The 17,101-nt window shown below is 37.5% G+C and overlaps 2 protein-coding genes across 2 annotated transcripts in view; both read right to left on the reverse strand.

Moving 5' to 3' along the window:
• Positions 1–3,679: 3,679 nt before the first annotated feature.
• LOC122751311 (tRNA wybutosine-synthesizing protein 3 homolog) lies at positions 3,680–4,471 on the reverse strand. The gene is given in 3 exon segments (XM_043998314.1): positions 3,680–3,924; positions 3,927–4,014; positions 4,016–4,471. Coding segments are annotated over 3 exon segments (789 nt in total).
• Positions 4,472–10,551: 6,080 nt separating this feature from the next.
• Positions 10,552–17,101, reverse strand: part of LOC122734485 (cytochrome P450 3A21-like) — a 48,011-nt gene continuing 41,461 nt past the window's right edge. The window contains exons 10-13 of the mRNA XM_043975346.1: positions 16,802–16,962; positions 13,834–14,060; positions 11,625–11,787; positions 10,552–10,741 (exon numbers count right to left, since the gene is read on the reverse strand). Coding sequence (XP_043831281.1) covers positions 10,646–10,741; positions 11,625–11,787; positions 13,834–14,060; positions 16,802–16,962 — 647 coding nt within the window. The 3' untranslated portion in view covers positions 10,552–10,645. The remainder of the gene's footprint in view (positions 10,742–11,624; positions 11,788–13,833; positions 14,061–16,801; positions 16,963–17,101) is intronic.

Consider the following 17,101-nt stretch of genomic DNA (forward strand, 5'->3'; position numbering starts at 1 on the left):
ACCCAACTGGGTGGAATAATCCATTTAATATGAGCAGTAAATGGGCCTAACACTCATCAAAATTGGCCCAAAGACCTCAATCTCATTAGAATTGGCTCCAGGAGGGAATAATGTACACACTCAATTGGGTGGAGTAATCTCTCTAACCCTGCAGGAAAATAGGAGGGGAAGGGGATAAAGAGAGAGGGGCAAAAGAAGGAAGGGTAGAGTGGGGGAGGAGACAGAAGCAAATCCCTTTTGAAGAGTGATAGGATGAAAGAAGATAGATAATAGAATAAATATCATGGGGAAGGGAATAGGATAAAAGGGAAACAGTTAATAGTAATCATGAAAAAGAGAAAAAGGGGGAAAAATTGTACAAAAAATATTTATAGCAACTTTTGGTGGAGGCTAAGAATTGAGAATCAAGGGAATGTCCATCAGTTGAGGAATGATGGAAAAAGCTGTGTTATATGATTGTAGTGGAATGGTCTTGTGCTACAGGAAATGACAAACAGGATGATCCCTGAAAAACCTGGAAATACTAATAAACATTGATGTATAGTGAAGTGAGCAGAGCTGGGAGGACATTGTGCATAGTGGCAGTAGTATTGTTCAATGAGTAATTGTGAATGACTTAACTACTCTCAGCAATGCAATGATCCAAGACAATCCCAAGGAACTAATCATATATAACCTGGTTGCAATCTTATGGAGGAGGGAGGAAAGGGAGGGAGGGAGGGAGAAAAATTTGGAACTCTAAATCTTATGAAAATGAATGTTGAAAACTACCCTTACATGTAACTGGAAAAAAATAAATGTTTGTTGCTAAAATAAAAAAATAAACTAAAAAAAACCTTTTTAATTTAATGTAATCAAAATGATCCATTTTGCATTTCATAATATTCTCTATCACTTGTTTGGTCATAAATTATTCTCCTCTCCATAGATTTGAGAAATAAACTATTCTTTCCTCTCCTAATTTGCCTATTTTATCACCCTTTATGTCTAAATCTTGTACATATTTTTACCTTATTTTGGTTTTTGGTGTAATATGTTGGTCTATCCTTAGTTTCTGCCATACTAACTTTCAGTTCTCCCAGCAGTTTTTGTCAAATTGTGAGTTCTTATCCCGGAAGCTGGGGTCTTTGGGTTTATCAAACAGTAGATTACTATAGTCATTTACTATTTTGTGTCTTGTGCCTAACCTATCCTACTGATCCACCACTCTATTTCTTAGCCACTACCAAATAGTTTTGATGACTGCTGCTTTATAGTATAGTTTTAAATTTGGTATGGCTAGACCACCTTCCTATTCATATTTTATTAGTTCCCTTAATATTCTTGATCTTTTTTCTTCCAGATGAATCTTGTTATATTTAACTCTGTAAAACAATTTTTAGGTAGTCTGATTGGTATGGCACTGAATAAGTAAATTGATTTAGGTAGAATTGTCATTTTTTATATTAACTCAGCCTATCCAAGAGCAATTGATTTTTTTCACAATTATTTAGATCTGATTTTATTTTTGTGAAAAGTGTTTTGTAATTGTATTCATATAGTTCTTGGGTTTGTCTTGGCAGGAAGGTTCCCAAATATTTTATGTTGTCTACAATTATTTTAGGGTTTTTTGTTTGTTTGGTTGTTTTGTTTTGTTTTGTTTTGTTTTGCAGGGCAATGGGGGTTAAGTAACTTGCCCAGGGTCACACAGCTAGTAACTCTCAAGTGCCTGAGGCCGGATTTGAACTCAGGTTGTCCTGAATCCAGGGTAGGTGCTTTATCCACTGGCCACCTAGCTGCCCATCTACAATTATTTTGAATAGAATTTCTCTTTATGTCTTTTGCTGCTGGGTAACAAATATAGAAGTGGTGATGATTTATGTGGATTTATTTTATAGCCTGCAACTTTGCTAAAGTTGATAATTTGTTTCTACTAGTTTTTTAATCAATTCTCTAGGATTCTCTAAGTATGCCATGATATCTTCTGCAAAGAGTAATACTTTTGTTTCTTCCTTGCCTATTCTAATTCCTTCTATTTCTTTTTCTTCTCTTATTGCTAAAGCTAACATTTCTAGTACAATATTGAATAATAGTGGTGATAATGGACATCCCTGTTTCACCTGTGATCTTATTGGGAATGCTTTTAACTTATACCTATTACATATGATGCTTGCTGATGGTTTCAGGTAGATACTCCTTATCATTTTAAGGAAAGCTCTATTTATTCCAATGTTCTCTAGCGTTTTTAATAGGAATGAGTGCTGTATTTTCTCAAAAGCTTTTTCTGCATCTGTTGAGATAACCATATGATTTTGGTTAGTTTTGTTATTGATGTGGTTGATTATGTTAATTTTCCTAATGTAGAACAAGCCCTTCATTCCTTGTATGAATCCCACTAGTGTATTAACCTGGTTATAAATTGCTGTACTTTCTTTGCTAATATTTTAGTTAATTTTATGCATCAATATTTATTAGAGAAAAATGCTCTATAATTTTCTTTTTCTCTTTTGGCTCTTCCTGGTTTAGATATCAACACCATATTTGTTTCATAAAATTTGTGTCACTGATTAATTGATTGACCCAATCTACCCACACATTTGACATGACATGAAGTTGAGGCCTATGGAGAGGAAAGTAACTAGCCCAAGGTCACACGATTAGTCAATGGCAGAATTGGAACTGGAACCAGGTTTCTGAAGACAAGTGAAAAGTGACCTAGGTACTTGGTGACTTTAGATAGGAGGCCTTCACTTGGCATTAGACAAGCACATGAGGAGGTTTCTACAAACCAGCAAATTTCTTATTTAAAGGAAAAAAAGATTTCTTCATATCATGATAAGAAAAAGAGACTTTAAAAAGGGGTATACTGTTTATTGTGGTATCTCAAAAGCCAGAGCCAAGAAAAGCTTTGGCAGTCATGTTGTCCATACCCCTAGGGACAGGAATGTTCTCTAACTCTTTTCCATTCTTCAATGTGGCTGCTTTAAGGTTGCTTCTGGCTTCCTTCACACTTTCTCTTCCTTTCTTCTCCTTTGCTTTTTTCATACCCTTTTGTTTACAGAAAAGATGTAACTCTTGTGTCTAGTGAGTGGTGAGGGGGAATGTAGTAAGAATGTCTCACTGACCAAACCCACTACCTCCTCTTTCTTTTGGCTTCTGCCTGAATACACAAACCATGACAATCCAGGCCATTAGCACCATCCTCCTCTGAGCCTTAGGCCATTGGGAACTCTCCTCTGAAAGCCCTGGTTGGAGAAGGGAAGATTAAGAGATTTTCATAGAAACTTCTCCTTTTGGTATATAAAACCCTATATTCTGGCAATAGCATCCCTTTTGCGGTTTATGAAGTGTTATTTTCTATCACTCAAACTGACTTGCTTAGTGTTAAACCCACATATTGTGCCTCTATGTCTTTGCCTGGGTGGGTCCATTTACCTGGAATACTATTGCTTTCTTAACTTTGCCTCTTAAAATGGCTTCTAAGCTCAATTCAAGTGCTAAATGCTAGATGAAGACTTTTTCATTCTTCCAGCTGATAACAGATTCTCCCCTCATCACTTTCTATTAATTTTGCATGTTCTACATTTAATTATATGTGTACATGTAGCTTCTCTCATAAAGTATACGCTCTTGGAGGGCAGAGATATCTTCATTTTTTTTTTAAACTGGTAACTGTTTATTTTATGAATTGATTTCAGAGCTAAGCAAAAGAAATCACTCTTATAAAAAGGAAGACTGCAAAGGGCCACAAAATGTCTTCCTGCAAAGGCATTTTAAAGTCAACTATTAATAGTTTTTCAGGGAAAAAGCAGAGACTGATTTCTGCATGGTCTTCATCACTTGCAAAGTCTGTCTGTCTCTCTGGAGAGCTGTGCTGGCCAGGCATCTTTCCTGTCTTTCTCTTCCTCCTGTGAGTGTACACGGGAGGAGTCGTCTTTTCTGCCTCGGTTGCAGACCGCTGGCCTCTGTCCTCTCCAGGGCCAGCTGGAGGCATCTGTAAAACCTTTCGATTCTTTTCTCGTTTTCTTCCATTTTTTTGATTGGCTATTTTCAACAAGAAATCAATATATTCCTCAGTCACCATCAGTCTTCCCTCGTGGCTCAATGGGACTTCCAGGCCATGGGTATTACGGCCGGCCAGGACTTGGGCATCCTGCAGTTGCCGACACTGGACGTGAAGGACGAACGGCTCAAACTTCAGCATGGCGTCCCCTTTGGCTTTCTTCAGAGCTGAGAACACGTCATCCTTAGCACAAAGCCCGTAGGTCACCAGCAGCCAGGAACAATTTTGCTTCTGGATTTCACAGCCATCGATGCTCCGGTCCAGCAGCAGGATGCGGCCGGCACAGGAACTCTTGGTGAAGAACTGCTCGCGGCCGTTCAGGAGCCACACCAGCTTCACCACATCCTCGTCCACGCTGCCTTTCCAGCTCAGGTCCGCCTTGCTCAGGCTCTGCGTCTTCCACTTCTGGAATTCGCCCGAGCAGTCCATGAGGACGCGGCCCGGGGCGGAGGCCCTGCGCCGACGCCGACGCCGACCAGATGTTTTCATTTTTGTCTTTGTGGCCCTAGTGCATAATAGTAACTTAGTAAATTTATGATTAATTGGTGCTACGACAGATTTCTCAGTGATCAAAGCTTTGTTCCTTTCTTGATATTCTCAAACACCCTGTACTTAGGCACAGAAAAGATAACCAGAGCTGGCCATACTCTATGGAGATCACTGAGGGAGCTCCTAACAACGGATAATTTCTTTCCAGTGTAAATGTGTCTGTCCAGTTGCCTCAGTCTCAATTAATCACCAATAAACATTTACTAGGTTTGAGGATTGGCGCCACTGGAGATAAGCAAATAATAATAATAATAGTAACATAAAATCCCTGCCCTCGAGCAGCCTATATTTGTTGTTGTTTAATAATTCCAAGCTCTTTGTGACCCTTTTTGAGGTTTTCTTGGCAAAGATACTGGAGTGGTTTGGGGGCAGCTAGGTGGTGCAGTGGACAAAGCACTGGCCCTGGATTCAGAAGGACCTGAGTTCAATCCGAACTCAGACACTTGACACTTACTAGCTGTGTGACCCGGGGCAAGTCACTTAACGGCCATTGCCCCGCAAAAAAAAAAAAAAAAAAAAAAAAAAAAAAAAGATATAGAGTTTGTTGTTGCTATTTGTCTTCCTAAAATTCAGTGTCCAGAATTGAACAAAAACTTCAGGTGTAATGTAACTGCCTGTGAACTGGACTCATGTTTTGTAGCATAAGATTGCATTTGCATTAACTTTTTTTTTTAGTTTTATCACACTGTTCATTTAATATTCACCTTAGAATCAGTGATTTTAAAATAAGAGTCAGACCATTAAAAATAAAGAGCAACAAGCATTGGTTAAGCATTCACCATATGCCAGGCGTTGTGCCAATCGCTGGGCAGACAAATGTAAGAAAAAGAAAGATAGTCTTGCCTTCAGGGAGATTACATTCTAAAAAGGCAAGACAACACATCAACAAGTAAGAAAGAGAATTTTACTGTTGTCAGAAGGAATGAAGAGGCAGAATGAGGTAAATTATCTCACATAAAGAGGTGAAAATGATCTATTACCATGGAGGGGAAGATGGGAGGGTGGGCAGTGGGCATTACTTGAACCTTACTCCCATCAGAATTGGCTCAAAGAGTGAATAACTTACACAATCAAGCTTACTGTAGAGGGAAGTTAGAGGAAAGGGGGTTACGTAAAGGGGGGGACTAACAGAAGTGAGGGCAAATTGGGAGAGGTGGTGATTAGAAGGAAAACACCAGTGGGGAGGAAAAGGGTGAAAAAATAGAAGGATAAAGAGGAGGGAAAAAAAAGGATGGAGGGAAATACATAGTCAGTAATTTTTTCCCCATGGTACATGGCACCTACACAAGAATTGACCACGTAATAGGACATAAAAATCCTAAAAATCAAATATACAAAGACATAAATGTTAAATGCATTCTTTTCAGATCATAATACATATATATAAGCTCAGTGGAAAGATAGGTTAAAATTAATTTGAAAATAAATGATCTATTAAGTCCATCAAAGAACAAATCTTGGAAATGATCAATAATTTCATTAAAGAGAATGTCAAAAATGAGACAACATATATAATTTATGAGATGGAGCCAAAGCATTACTTAAGGGAAAACTTATGCTTCTAAATTCTTGCACCAATAACATAAAATTCAGATCAATGAATTGAACGTGCAACAACAACAACAAAAAAAAACCTAGGAAAAAAAACAAATTAAAAATCCCAAATTGAGCAGCAAATTGGAAATTCTGAAAATCAAAGGTGAGATTAATAAAACTGATAATAAGAAAACCATTGTGATAATAAATAAAACTAGTAGCTGGTTTTGCAAGAAAAAATATTGATAAAACATTATTTAATTTGAATTTTAAAAGAAAGTTTTTAGTAAAAATGAGTACTGAGATAATCATATGATTTCTGTTGGTTTTGTTATTGACAGAAAGCATAGAAATAAATGGAGCTTTCCTTAAAATGGTAAGTAGTATCCATCTAAAACCATCAGGAAGCATTATCTGTAATGGGAATAAGCTAGAAGCCTTTCCAGGAAAATCAGAGGGAAGCAAGGATATGAATTGTTACCACTATTATTCGCTATTATATTAGCAATGTTGGTTATAAATATGAAAATGTTATACATAATTGCACATGTATAACCTGTATCTGATTTTTTACTGCCTCAGGGAGGAGGGAAGAAAGGATGGGGTAGAATTTGGAACTTAAAACTAAATAAAGGGGCAGCTAGGTGGCTCAGTGGATAAAGCACCAGCCCTGGATTCAGGAGGACCTGAGTTCAAATCTGGCCTCAGACACTTAACACTTACTAGCTGTGTGACCCTGGGCAAGTCACTTAACCCCAATTGCCTCAAAAAAACCTAAATAAAAATGTTTATGAAAATATTAGCTATATAAATAAAAAAGAAGGAATTAGAATAGGCAATGAAGAAACAAAACTATCACTGTTTGGCAGATGATAGAGAATCAATTAAAAAAGTAGTTGAAATAATTAATAACGTAAGCAAAATTGTACAATATAAAATAAACCCACATAAATCATCAGTATTTCTATATATTACTAGGAAAGCCCAGCAGCAAGGGACAGAAAGAAAAATGCAATTTATGTAACTATCAAATAACTATGCAAATTATAAAATATTGGAAGTCTACTTGCCAAGACAAACCCAGGAACTATATGAATACAATTGCAAAATGCTTTTCACACAAATAAAGTCAGATCTAAACAACTGGATCAATTGTTCATGGGTAGGCTGAGGCAATATAATTTACATGACAATTCTGCCTAAATTAATTTACTTAATCAATGACATACTAATCAAATTACCAAAATTTATTTTATAGAGCTAGAAAAAAATAACAAAAATCATCTGGAAGAAGCAAAGGTGAAGGATATTATTGAAATTAGTGAAAAAAGTGCAAAGGAAGGTCTCCTAGCCATACCGGATCTAAAACTATATCATAAAGCAGCAATCACCAAAATTATCTTATATTAGCTAAAAAATGGAGTGACAGGGGACAACTAGGTGGTGCAGTTGGATCATTTCACAACTCCACCAAGAAGAATGTGTCCTAATTTTCCAATATAATCTCCAACATTTATTGTACAATGATCAACTGTGATTGACAAAGCTATTCTCAGCAATACAATAATCCAAGACAATTATGAAGAACTCATGATGGAAAATGCTATCCATATCCAGAGAAAGAACTGATGGAATCTGAATGTAGATTAAAGCATACTATCTTTACTTTTCTTATTTTATTGTTGTTCTTTGTAAAGAATTGTTATTTGAGGTTTTTATGACTCCATCTTTTGGCTAGAATTAAAAACAAAAAAACTAAAACCTCGGCTCGCACACTGGCCTCTGGGGCTCCGCAAACAGCACAGTGCTCCACCCACTGGTTGTAGCTGTCGCCATGGGGCTGGCACCTCGCATCATCACCACTCGACAACGCCTACATGGGCCTGGTAAAATTATAATGATTGGAAGCCTAGTGAGGGCAGTCATGTGACTATCAGAACAGCCAGCCAATTGGCTGGGGGCTGTCTGCAGTCTGCTGGGAAGAAGGAAGAGATTCGCCATTCTAGCCAAAAGATGGGGTCATTAAAACCTCAAATAACAATTAATTCTTTACATCTTTGCTTTTGTCATGTTTCTTCTTAAACAATATGACTACTATGGAAATGTTTTTCACATGATTGCTCATACATAACCTATATCAAATTGCTTACTCTCTTAAGAAGGGGGTATCATTTGGAACTCATTTTTTTAAATGAATGTTAAAAATTGTCTTACATGTACTTGGTAAAAATACTATTAAAATAAATAAATAAAACAAGAATCTGCATCACTTATTCCACGGGGGCATTATAAGAATAAAATTGATATAACAAATGGGGAAATTGCTTTGAAAACATTTTAAATTAAGAGCTTTTATTGCTGGCATATCTCTTGGGATATGTGATTACACATATGGTGAATGGTTCCCAAAGGATGAGAGTAAATTGGACCATTTGCTAAGAAATGGCTCAGCTATTAGCAGTTATTCTAGCTCCCCCTCCAGGTGAGAACCTAGTGGAGTGCCTATGGGCTTTCTGTATCATTGGATATTTGACCCTGCCTTAGTCCTGGTGGCTAGACCTCCTGACACTATCACTGACATTATCATCCCCCCAGTCTTACCCTACTCAATGAGAAGGGATGATAACAAGCGCTGAAATTTGACAATTAACCAGTCTCAGAGAACTATCAGGACAAGAATCTTATGTGGTAGGGAACACAAGAAGGATTAATATAATCTCCATTTTCTAGATATAGAACCTAAGGCTCAGAGAAAAATGCAATGACTTTGTTTTTAGTCACATAGCTTTTAAGTGTCAGAACCAGTATTTAAAAACATATCAAAGTGTTCTACATGCAAGTCAGAACTATATAAAAAGAAGCTATAACATATCCCAAAATATGTTCTCAAGAGCATAAAAAACACATTCAAAGAAATTAAGCAATAATTAGTAATGTTTAAAAAATAAGAAGATGAAATAAGAGGTTGAAGAAAGCAACAAAAGCAAACCTCACTCATACACAAATTGAATTATAACCAAAAGACATAAATAGGAACTAGAGGAAACAATGGGGTGGGGGAAATCACAAATTAAGAAAATACAAAAGAAAAGACCAAATAGACTTTTTATAGTAAAAAATTGCAAATAATACAGAGTGACTGGAAATAGAGGCTCAAAATTCCTGCACTGAATTATCAAAATTATTGTAAGACATCCAAACCCAAACAAGCCATCTGCATCTCAATAATGTAACCATCTTGAGATTATTGATTTCCCAAGGCACTTAGAAAAAAATTAACAATATAGGGTGTCCCAAAAGTCTTATTGCATTTATAAATTTCAGGAGCTTGAAACTACTAAAATTGTGGGGGCACCCTGTATTTCAGAAAATGAAACAAATTTTCCCAGAATTCGTGAAAACACCCCACAAAACACAAGTAGAAATAATAATGATAATAGCTGATATGTTTACACAGTCAAGGTTTGCAGAACAATATACATTTTCTCATTTGATTCTCACAATTCTAGGAGGTAAGTACTACAGGTATTTTTATTCCCATGCTAATAGTGAGGAAACAGAGTCCCACAGAGAAGCTGTAACTTGTTCATGGTCACATACTGCATACAAAACCAAGTTTAAAATGATTCTATGGTCTTGTGCTACAGGAAATGACAAACAGGATGATCCCTGAAAAACTTGGAAAGACTAATGAACATCGATGTATAGTGAAGTGAGCAGAGCTGGGAGGACATTGTGCATAGTGACAGCAGTATTGTTTAATGAGCAATTGTGAATGACTTAACTATTCTCGGCAATGCAACAATCCAAGCCAATCCCAAGGAACCAATGAGGAAGCTTACTATGCACCCCCATAGAAAGAACTGATAAAAGAACACTTGTGCATTGTACATATATAACCTGGTTGTTATCTTGTGGAGGGGGGAGGAAAGGGAGGGAGGGAGAATAATTTGGAACTCTAAATCTTATGAAAATGAATGTTGAAAACTACCCTTACATGTAACTGGAAAAAATAAAATAAATTTTTGTTGCTTTAAAAAATGATTCTAGGTACAACATTTTTATTGCCCATTGCACTATACTGTCTTTCACAGTACACCCATGAAGAAACACACAGGATATGATATACCTAGATATATTATAGTTGAATTTCATCTATAATGATAAGAAAAATATTATAAGCTGCCAGGAAAAAGGAGAAAATCAGTTACCAAATAACAAGAAGTAGGATAATAGTAAGGGTAAGTGAGGGTCCTATTCCATTCATGGGAGACAACATGAGCAAAATATGGAGACCAGGATGTGGTGGAATAAGAGTAGTAAATGTTGAGCAGACCATTTTAGCTAAAACAAAGCTATCAAATGGAATATATTTCATATGCATTTTCATAGAAAAATTTATAGAAAATTTCCATAGAAAAGAATAAATTATTATTCTTTATTAATGGGGTTCAGGGAGTGATGCGAGGGTAAAGGAGAGTGAAGAGACTTCTTTTGATGACTTCAAGCCCTTGTTTTCTATTCCTCAGAATCAAGTCTTGTTTTAGGCACAAGCTTCAGAATGATTGGCTTCTTGGGCTGCATAAAACCCTTTGTGTCTAATTCCAAGGGAATCTGTAGGGGAAAACAAATGAAATATACTGAATTACTTGATTCATTCAATAATCATTTATTAAATGCTTGCCAACTATATGCAATGCACTAGGGATGCTAGGATATGTTAGGAACTAGGGATGTAAAGACCAAAACTTAATAGTCCTTCCCTCAAAGAGTTTACATACTACTGAAGGTGAAATACATTTAGAAATACACATAGGAGGGGTTCAGGAATGTCAAATAATCACATTTTACTGCAGCATAGAGGAGTAGTGAGAGTTCATTATGAAAAGACAGAATGATGACAGATTCAGGACCTTGAAGGTCAGGTCAAGGAATTTATACTCAGTTTAGTAGACAGTGAGGAGGCACCAAACTTTTTCAAGGAGGTGATTTGCTATTGACCATTTAACAATAACCTCAATAGCTCCTACAATTCAGAATATAAAATAAGAAGTAATAGGGTGCAGGGGTTCCTTCCAACCAACATTAAGACAACTGAATTGTGAGTAAGTATAATGACTAAGAGAAAAGTACCTCCCTTCTCCCACTGAAAAGGTGGGGAGCTATAGGTACGGAATGTTGCATACACAGTAAGATGTGATAGATGTTTCAGTGTTTTTGCTGAACTGTTCCCCCCATACCTTCAAACTGTACCACAAAGGAGTAGAGTATTTACCGGATGATGGGGTATATTTGGAGATGAATGTGATATAAAACAAAAGACATAAATACCTGGGGGGAAATTGAATACATACTAAAATAAAAAGGGGGAACTAAATGTCCATAGAGGAGTATACACCACTTGCTAAACTGGTCAAGCCTATTAAATACTAAGTTCAGAGATCCTGAGTAAAGACCCCTTAAAGCCCCATTTGCAAAGAGAGATCTTTTCTCTCACCGGGGTCTCTTTACAGGGCTCCAATGTGAAATTCTGTAAGAGCATGACCAGGATAGTCTTCATGGTCAGCAGGGCAAATCTCATTCCAATGCAGTTCCGAGGACCAGCTCCAAAGGGCAGGAATACATATGGGTCGATGGATTTTCTTCCTTCTTCATCAAACCTGATCCCCAAGAACAAGTTAAGGAGAAAGGCCAAGAGAAGGTATAAATCTACTTTGTCTTCAAGTTGAGTCCAAACTCCATGGACTTGTTCCATATTGTTCCCTGTTTCTCTTTCCCATTCCCCTACACTCTAACCATACCTAGACCCATATTCTGGGAGATGGAATTTTCTTGAGAACCCAATATTGAAATGATGCTCACCCAAGGCCACATGTGCATGATAGACTGATGTAGTAATTCATCTTTAGTAAGACTGGACCCTGAGCTTGAGAGGCTTCAGGGCCTAAGTGTGGAGTGAGAAAGTTCAGATTGGGTCACTGGTAAGAGAAAGGCAGAGTTCATTGTGGATAGGCTGTCTCATTATTCTCATTCTAAGGAAAATGAATAAAAGGCTGTTCATCTCTCAGTGTACATATACTAAATTTTAATACTCAGTAGTTTGAATTAAGATACTACATACTTAGTAGTCATAGATACATAGATTATAAGATGTCAGAGCTGAAAGGCACCTTACTGGTCATCTAGTCCAAGAAACTCATTTTACAGATTAGGAAACTGAGCCCCACAAAGTTAAATGACTTTTCCAAGGTCACATACTCAGTAAGTGACAGAGCCTAAATTCAAATCCAGATCTTCCAACTCCAAACCCAGCATTCTTTCCATTTTACTATGGACCGTATTCAGAAGTGGTTCTTGGGGTCACAAAAGCATGAAGTTCCTTGGATTATTTTTGTTGAGGAGAGCACAAAACACCCAGCTACCCTAGGGAAGACTCTTAATGCCATTGCCACCAGTCATAATAACACCCTGGGTTAGAACGAGGTACACATTTGGCTGTTAAACAGAGGCAGCTGGGTTCTGATTCAGCTGTCTCAGGAGAGGCCAGAATTCCTTTAAAAATTTTCTGTGCAAGGGCACCTAGGTGGTGCAGTGGATAGAGCACTTGCCCTGGAGTCAGGAGGACCTGAGTTCAAATCTGGCCTCAGACACTTAACACTTACTAGCTGTGTGACCCTGGGAAAGTCACTTAACCCCAATTGCCTCACCAAAAGAAAAAAAAATTTCTGTGCACACAGGTTGTGCTGTTTACTAATCCCCTATGAATGTATTGTGTAAAAACTTCTGAGGGAAACACAGGAAGATTTTAAAGCAAGTTTTAAAACAACCCTGCATTTGGAATCAGCCCACATAGGTTAAATTCCAGTTTTTCCTTTCACTTATTATTGTTGTTGTTTTTATTTTAATTATTATTATCAGCATGGCATAGAGAATAGAGAGCTGGCCTCAGAACCAGGAAGACTCAGATATAAGTTGCTCCTCTTACACACTGGCTTTATGACTGTGAGCAAGTCTTTTAACATCTCAAAGCTCTAGGCAACATTCAATTTCAAAGATACCTACCTGCATTAGTAGAGGAACTTCCTTATACCAATGAAATCCTGGTTCCAGTCTCCATCCTTGCCATCACCATCATCATGATTGTTAACATGTGAATTTGTACAGAGAAGGTACTGACCTTTGCCCAACCTTGTGGGGGGGGTGGTCCCTGAAGTTACACTTAATAATACTGCTACAATGCACACCTAGGGCTTCTAAATCTTGATCAGCTCCCTGCTGCCAGAGTCTCTAATGCCATCACTGGTTCCTGCCTCATTTATCAGGTTTTGACCCCACAGTGGTCCCAGAATAAGACTTGCTCATAACCTCAGCTAGGAAATTACATTTTATTTTCAACACATCTTTACCCTTCTTGTTGCTGATTTGCCTGGCCCTGAGCCAGTCTCCCTATGGTTCTGGTTTTAATATCTGGCTATAAACCCCTCAGTGTTACAGCTGCTCAAAGCTGGTCTCATTGTCATTTTCTTCAATGTACATAATTAAATTCTATGCACAGTATATGGCTCCACATCATAAAGGCTCTCTGGCTGGACATGCTGGAGCTGTTTGTGATCCATGTTCCATGGAAGCATCCTGATTACCTTTTCCTCACACTCTCAACAAGTGATCCTCGAAAGTTAACTCACCCATCCCTTCCTTTCACATACCTTTCAGGACGGAACTCTTCAGGTTCTGACCAGTACTCTGGGTCATGATGCAGAACATAGACAGGGACCATCATCACTGTCCCCTTGGGAATGGTTACCCCATTGATTTCAGTAGTTTTCTGGCAGACTCTCTCTATGCGTCCTCCTTGAGGGAAAAGCCTGAGTGTCTCATTCACCACCATGTCCAGATATTCCATCTGGAAGATGGTATCATAGGTGGGGGCTGCCTAAGGAGAAAAGTTAATATTTGCATAAATGAAATCCATCAGCAAATATCTATCAAATGCTTACTACATGCCAGGCGGTGCTCTAGGAGTAACAATGAGCAACCAAAGGAGTCATGAATTCAGTCTAATTCAACTCATTGGGTAGTGAGGAGATACAGTCAAAAGAGTTCTATACCCATAGCCAATAGGATCTGAGTTCAAATCCAGCCTCAAAAACCTACTTGCAAAGCACTTAACATCTATATGCCTCAGTTTCTTCATATAAAAAATAGAAATATTATCAACCTCCCAGATTGTCGTGAGGATAGAATTATATACTATTTTAAGGCATTTTGCAACCCTTAAAATGCTATATAAATTACAACTAGCTATTTAGGAAGCAAAAGTCTACCAGGGGCTCAGGCTTGGTGTCCATGCCTTGGGAGATACTAAGTATTTAAAAATATAGTTCTAACTAATAAGGAATTAATAGTCTATGATCATTCCTAAATTAGTGTAATTCATGCTAAGTGCTATCCTGTCACTTCTAGTATAGACATTTGCTTCCAACCTCAGTAAAGACATAATAGAACATCATGGATACAGTAGCCAGATCCCATAAAACTTTCATTCATTCATTCATTCATTCATTCATTCATTCATTCATTCATTCATTCTTAGTTCTCTTATTGATTCATTGCCCATCCATTCATTCTTGTCCTTCCCTTCAGTGAAAAGAAAAAGAAACAAACATCGAGTATTTCTGTAGCTGGAGAGATTATGAAATTCTGAAATCAACCATTTTATCAACTTTGAGGAAATTATTTTGTAAAATCTTGCTAGTTTTGAGCAACTGAACTTTAAAATGTCATCAGTTCAGATGCAACTAATTTGGAATTTGCTATACTTTGGACAAAGAGTAAAGACACAGCTTACATGTGCTCTGTTTATGAAGAAAGAGGTTACTAAGCAAATGAATGGTGCAAAGAATTTATAAGGAAAATATTTGAAAGGGCTGGAGAGAATAAACAGTTTTCAATTAATTTAGAAGCACCTGTTTACTTACAATTGCTGTGTTCATTATGAATCATTATCTGGTCATTAAGCATTTCTCCTAGGACCTTCACTGGACAACACTACTAGCTTCTTAGCAGTTACTACATACATTGTAAAGAAATAAAACTAATACTTCTTGGAAAAATACACATTCAGATTAATTTTCCTCCCCTTAGCCCTGAATCAGTAATTCTTGACTGCTTTAGGTTAAACAGACAACATCAGTACTATATATTTACTATGGCAGATAGTGTTGCATTAGATGGTTCTTATTAGGAACAGAAGAGAACTTTTGGCTTATTCTTCTATGTCTCTAGTTGTAATTTCCAGGAAATATTGGTTATCAGGAATGTTTCCTTTATTTCTAGCACATGATAGATCACCCTATACCTCCTGTGTGTGTAATGTCACTTATTCCTTGATTAACAACAGTCTTGAACTGTGTTCTTCTTTGTTTCTCTCACCACATCTGATACATAGTGGCCTTCAATAAGTACTCCTTGGTTACTAAATGTTTATTGAATGGTGTTAATTGATTTCTTTTGTCTGCTGATAGCATAAACATCTCTTACCTATTTGCAACCTTGGGAAAACCCATGTTGTACTGCATACTTAGGCTTGAGTGGCATCATGACAAACTGGTTGTAGAATAGATTTTGAAAATACAAAGACCTGAGTTCAAGTATCCACCCTGGCATATACCAGTTATGTGACCTTGGACAATTTATTTAATCTCTCAGTGCTTTGGGTGGCTTTCTATGACTATGATTTATAGTGAAGGTAATAACTTATATAGCCAGATTTAAGGGACTAAAATTCCATCTAGTCTGTCTAAAATATCTAATGAGTGGTCGCCAATAAATTATAAGCTTTAGCAAGAGTTAGACTTTTAAGCATTTATTAAGGAGAATAAGAATTTGGTGAAGAGATAGCGAAAGAGGCCTAGATTCAGCTGTCTATCTCAGGAAGCCTGCATTTCTGCTCCACTCTCCATGAGAGTCCTGATGAAAGAGAGTGAATCACCCCTCCTTCATCCCACAAGCCTCCTGTGAAACTGGGAACATCCCATCCACTTGCACACACAGCTCCAAGCTAATTGACTGGTAGCTTTGATAGACAGTACCCATGAGCAAATGTCACTTCCTGATGCCAAGGAAAAGCTACATGGCTTGCCCTCAGATGCCTTCTCCTCATGGCGGACCTTTCCTACAGTAACCCTCCAGCAGGTAGAGTCACTCCAATCGTTACAGTCCCCCCTTTGTTTCTTCGAGGAACACGGAGTGTTTCCTTGATGTAACACAGAGGAAGTTCCTCCCTAGAAGCTCTATTCACTAGTAGTACACCATTGAAATGACAAGTTCAGTCTTTATCCTTACCCTGCTTAGACGTAGTTCAATTTAGACTTAGTTCAATTTTAAGGCTTAATAAAGACCTTTGGGAAAATCTGTCATTACTATTGGCCTTGAAGGCACAGGGGTGGGTTGAGGAGAGTTGTCTTCCCATTTCTATGCTACTGACCTTATCTTCCCATTGTCTTTTAAATGGGAGACAGAGACAAAAAGAAAGAGAAATAGAGACAGAGACAGACCAACAGATGGGTTTTATTCTGTGTAAATGAACAACAATAAACAGTTGTTTACTAAATGTTTACTGGATTGAGTTAATTGGTTAAATTGAGAAAACAAGCATTATTTGTCCCCTTTTACCTTGTTTGGTAGATTATGCTCTATCTCCTCATGGAGTTTCTTCTGGATTTCAGGATGGGTGGCTAAGTTATAAGCAACAAAGTTGAGGGTTGAGCTTGTAGTTTCATAGCCAGCAAAAAGAAAGGTAACTGCCTGAGCAACAATCTCCACTTCAGTTAGAGCTATAGGGAGAAAACCAAGTTATAAATGTGAGAAAAAACAGTTGATGGGAAGGACCCTGGATAGTACCCAAATTCATAGAAATAGAAATGTTTCACTCTAGGTCTTGGATGAGAGCAGTTTGGGTCATTGACTAATCAA

The sequence above is a fragment of the Dromiciops gliroides genome, chromosome 1 (assembly GCF_019393635.1).
Source record: "Dromiciops gliroides isolate mDroGli1 chromosome 1, mDroGli1.pri, whole genome shotgun sequence".
NCBI lineage: Eukaryota > Metazoa > Chordata > Mammalia > Microbiotheria > Microbiotheriidae > Dromiciops > Dromiciops gliroides.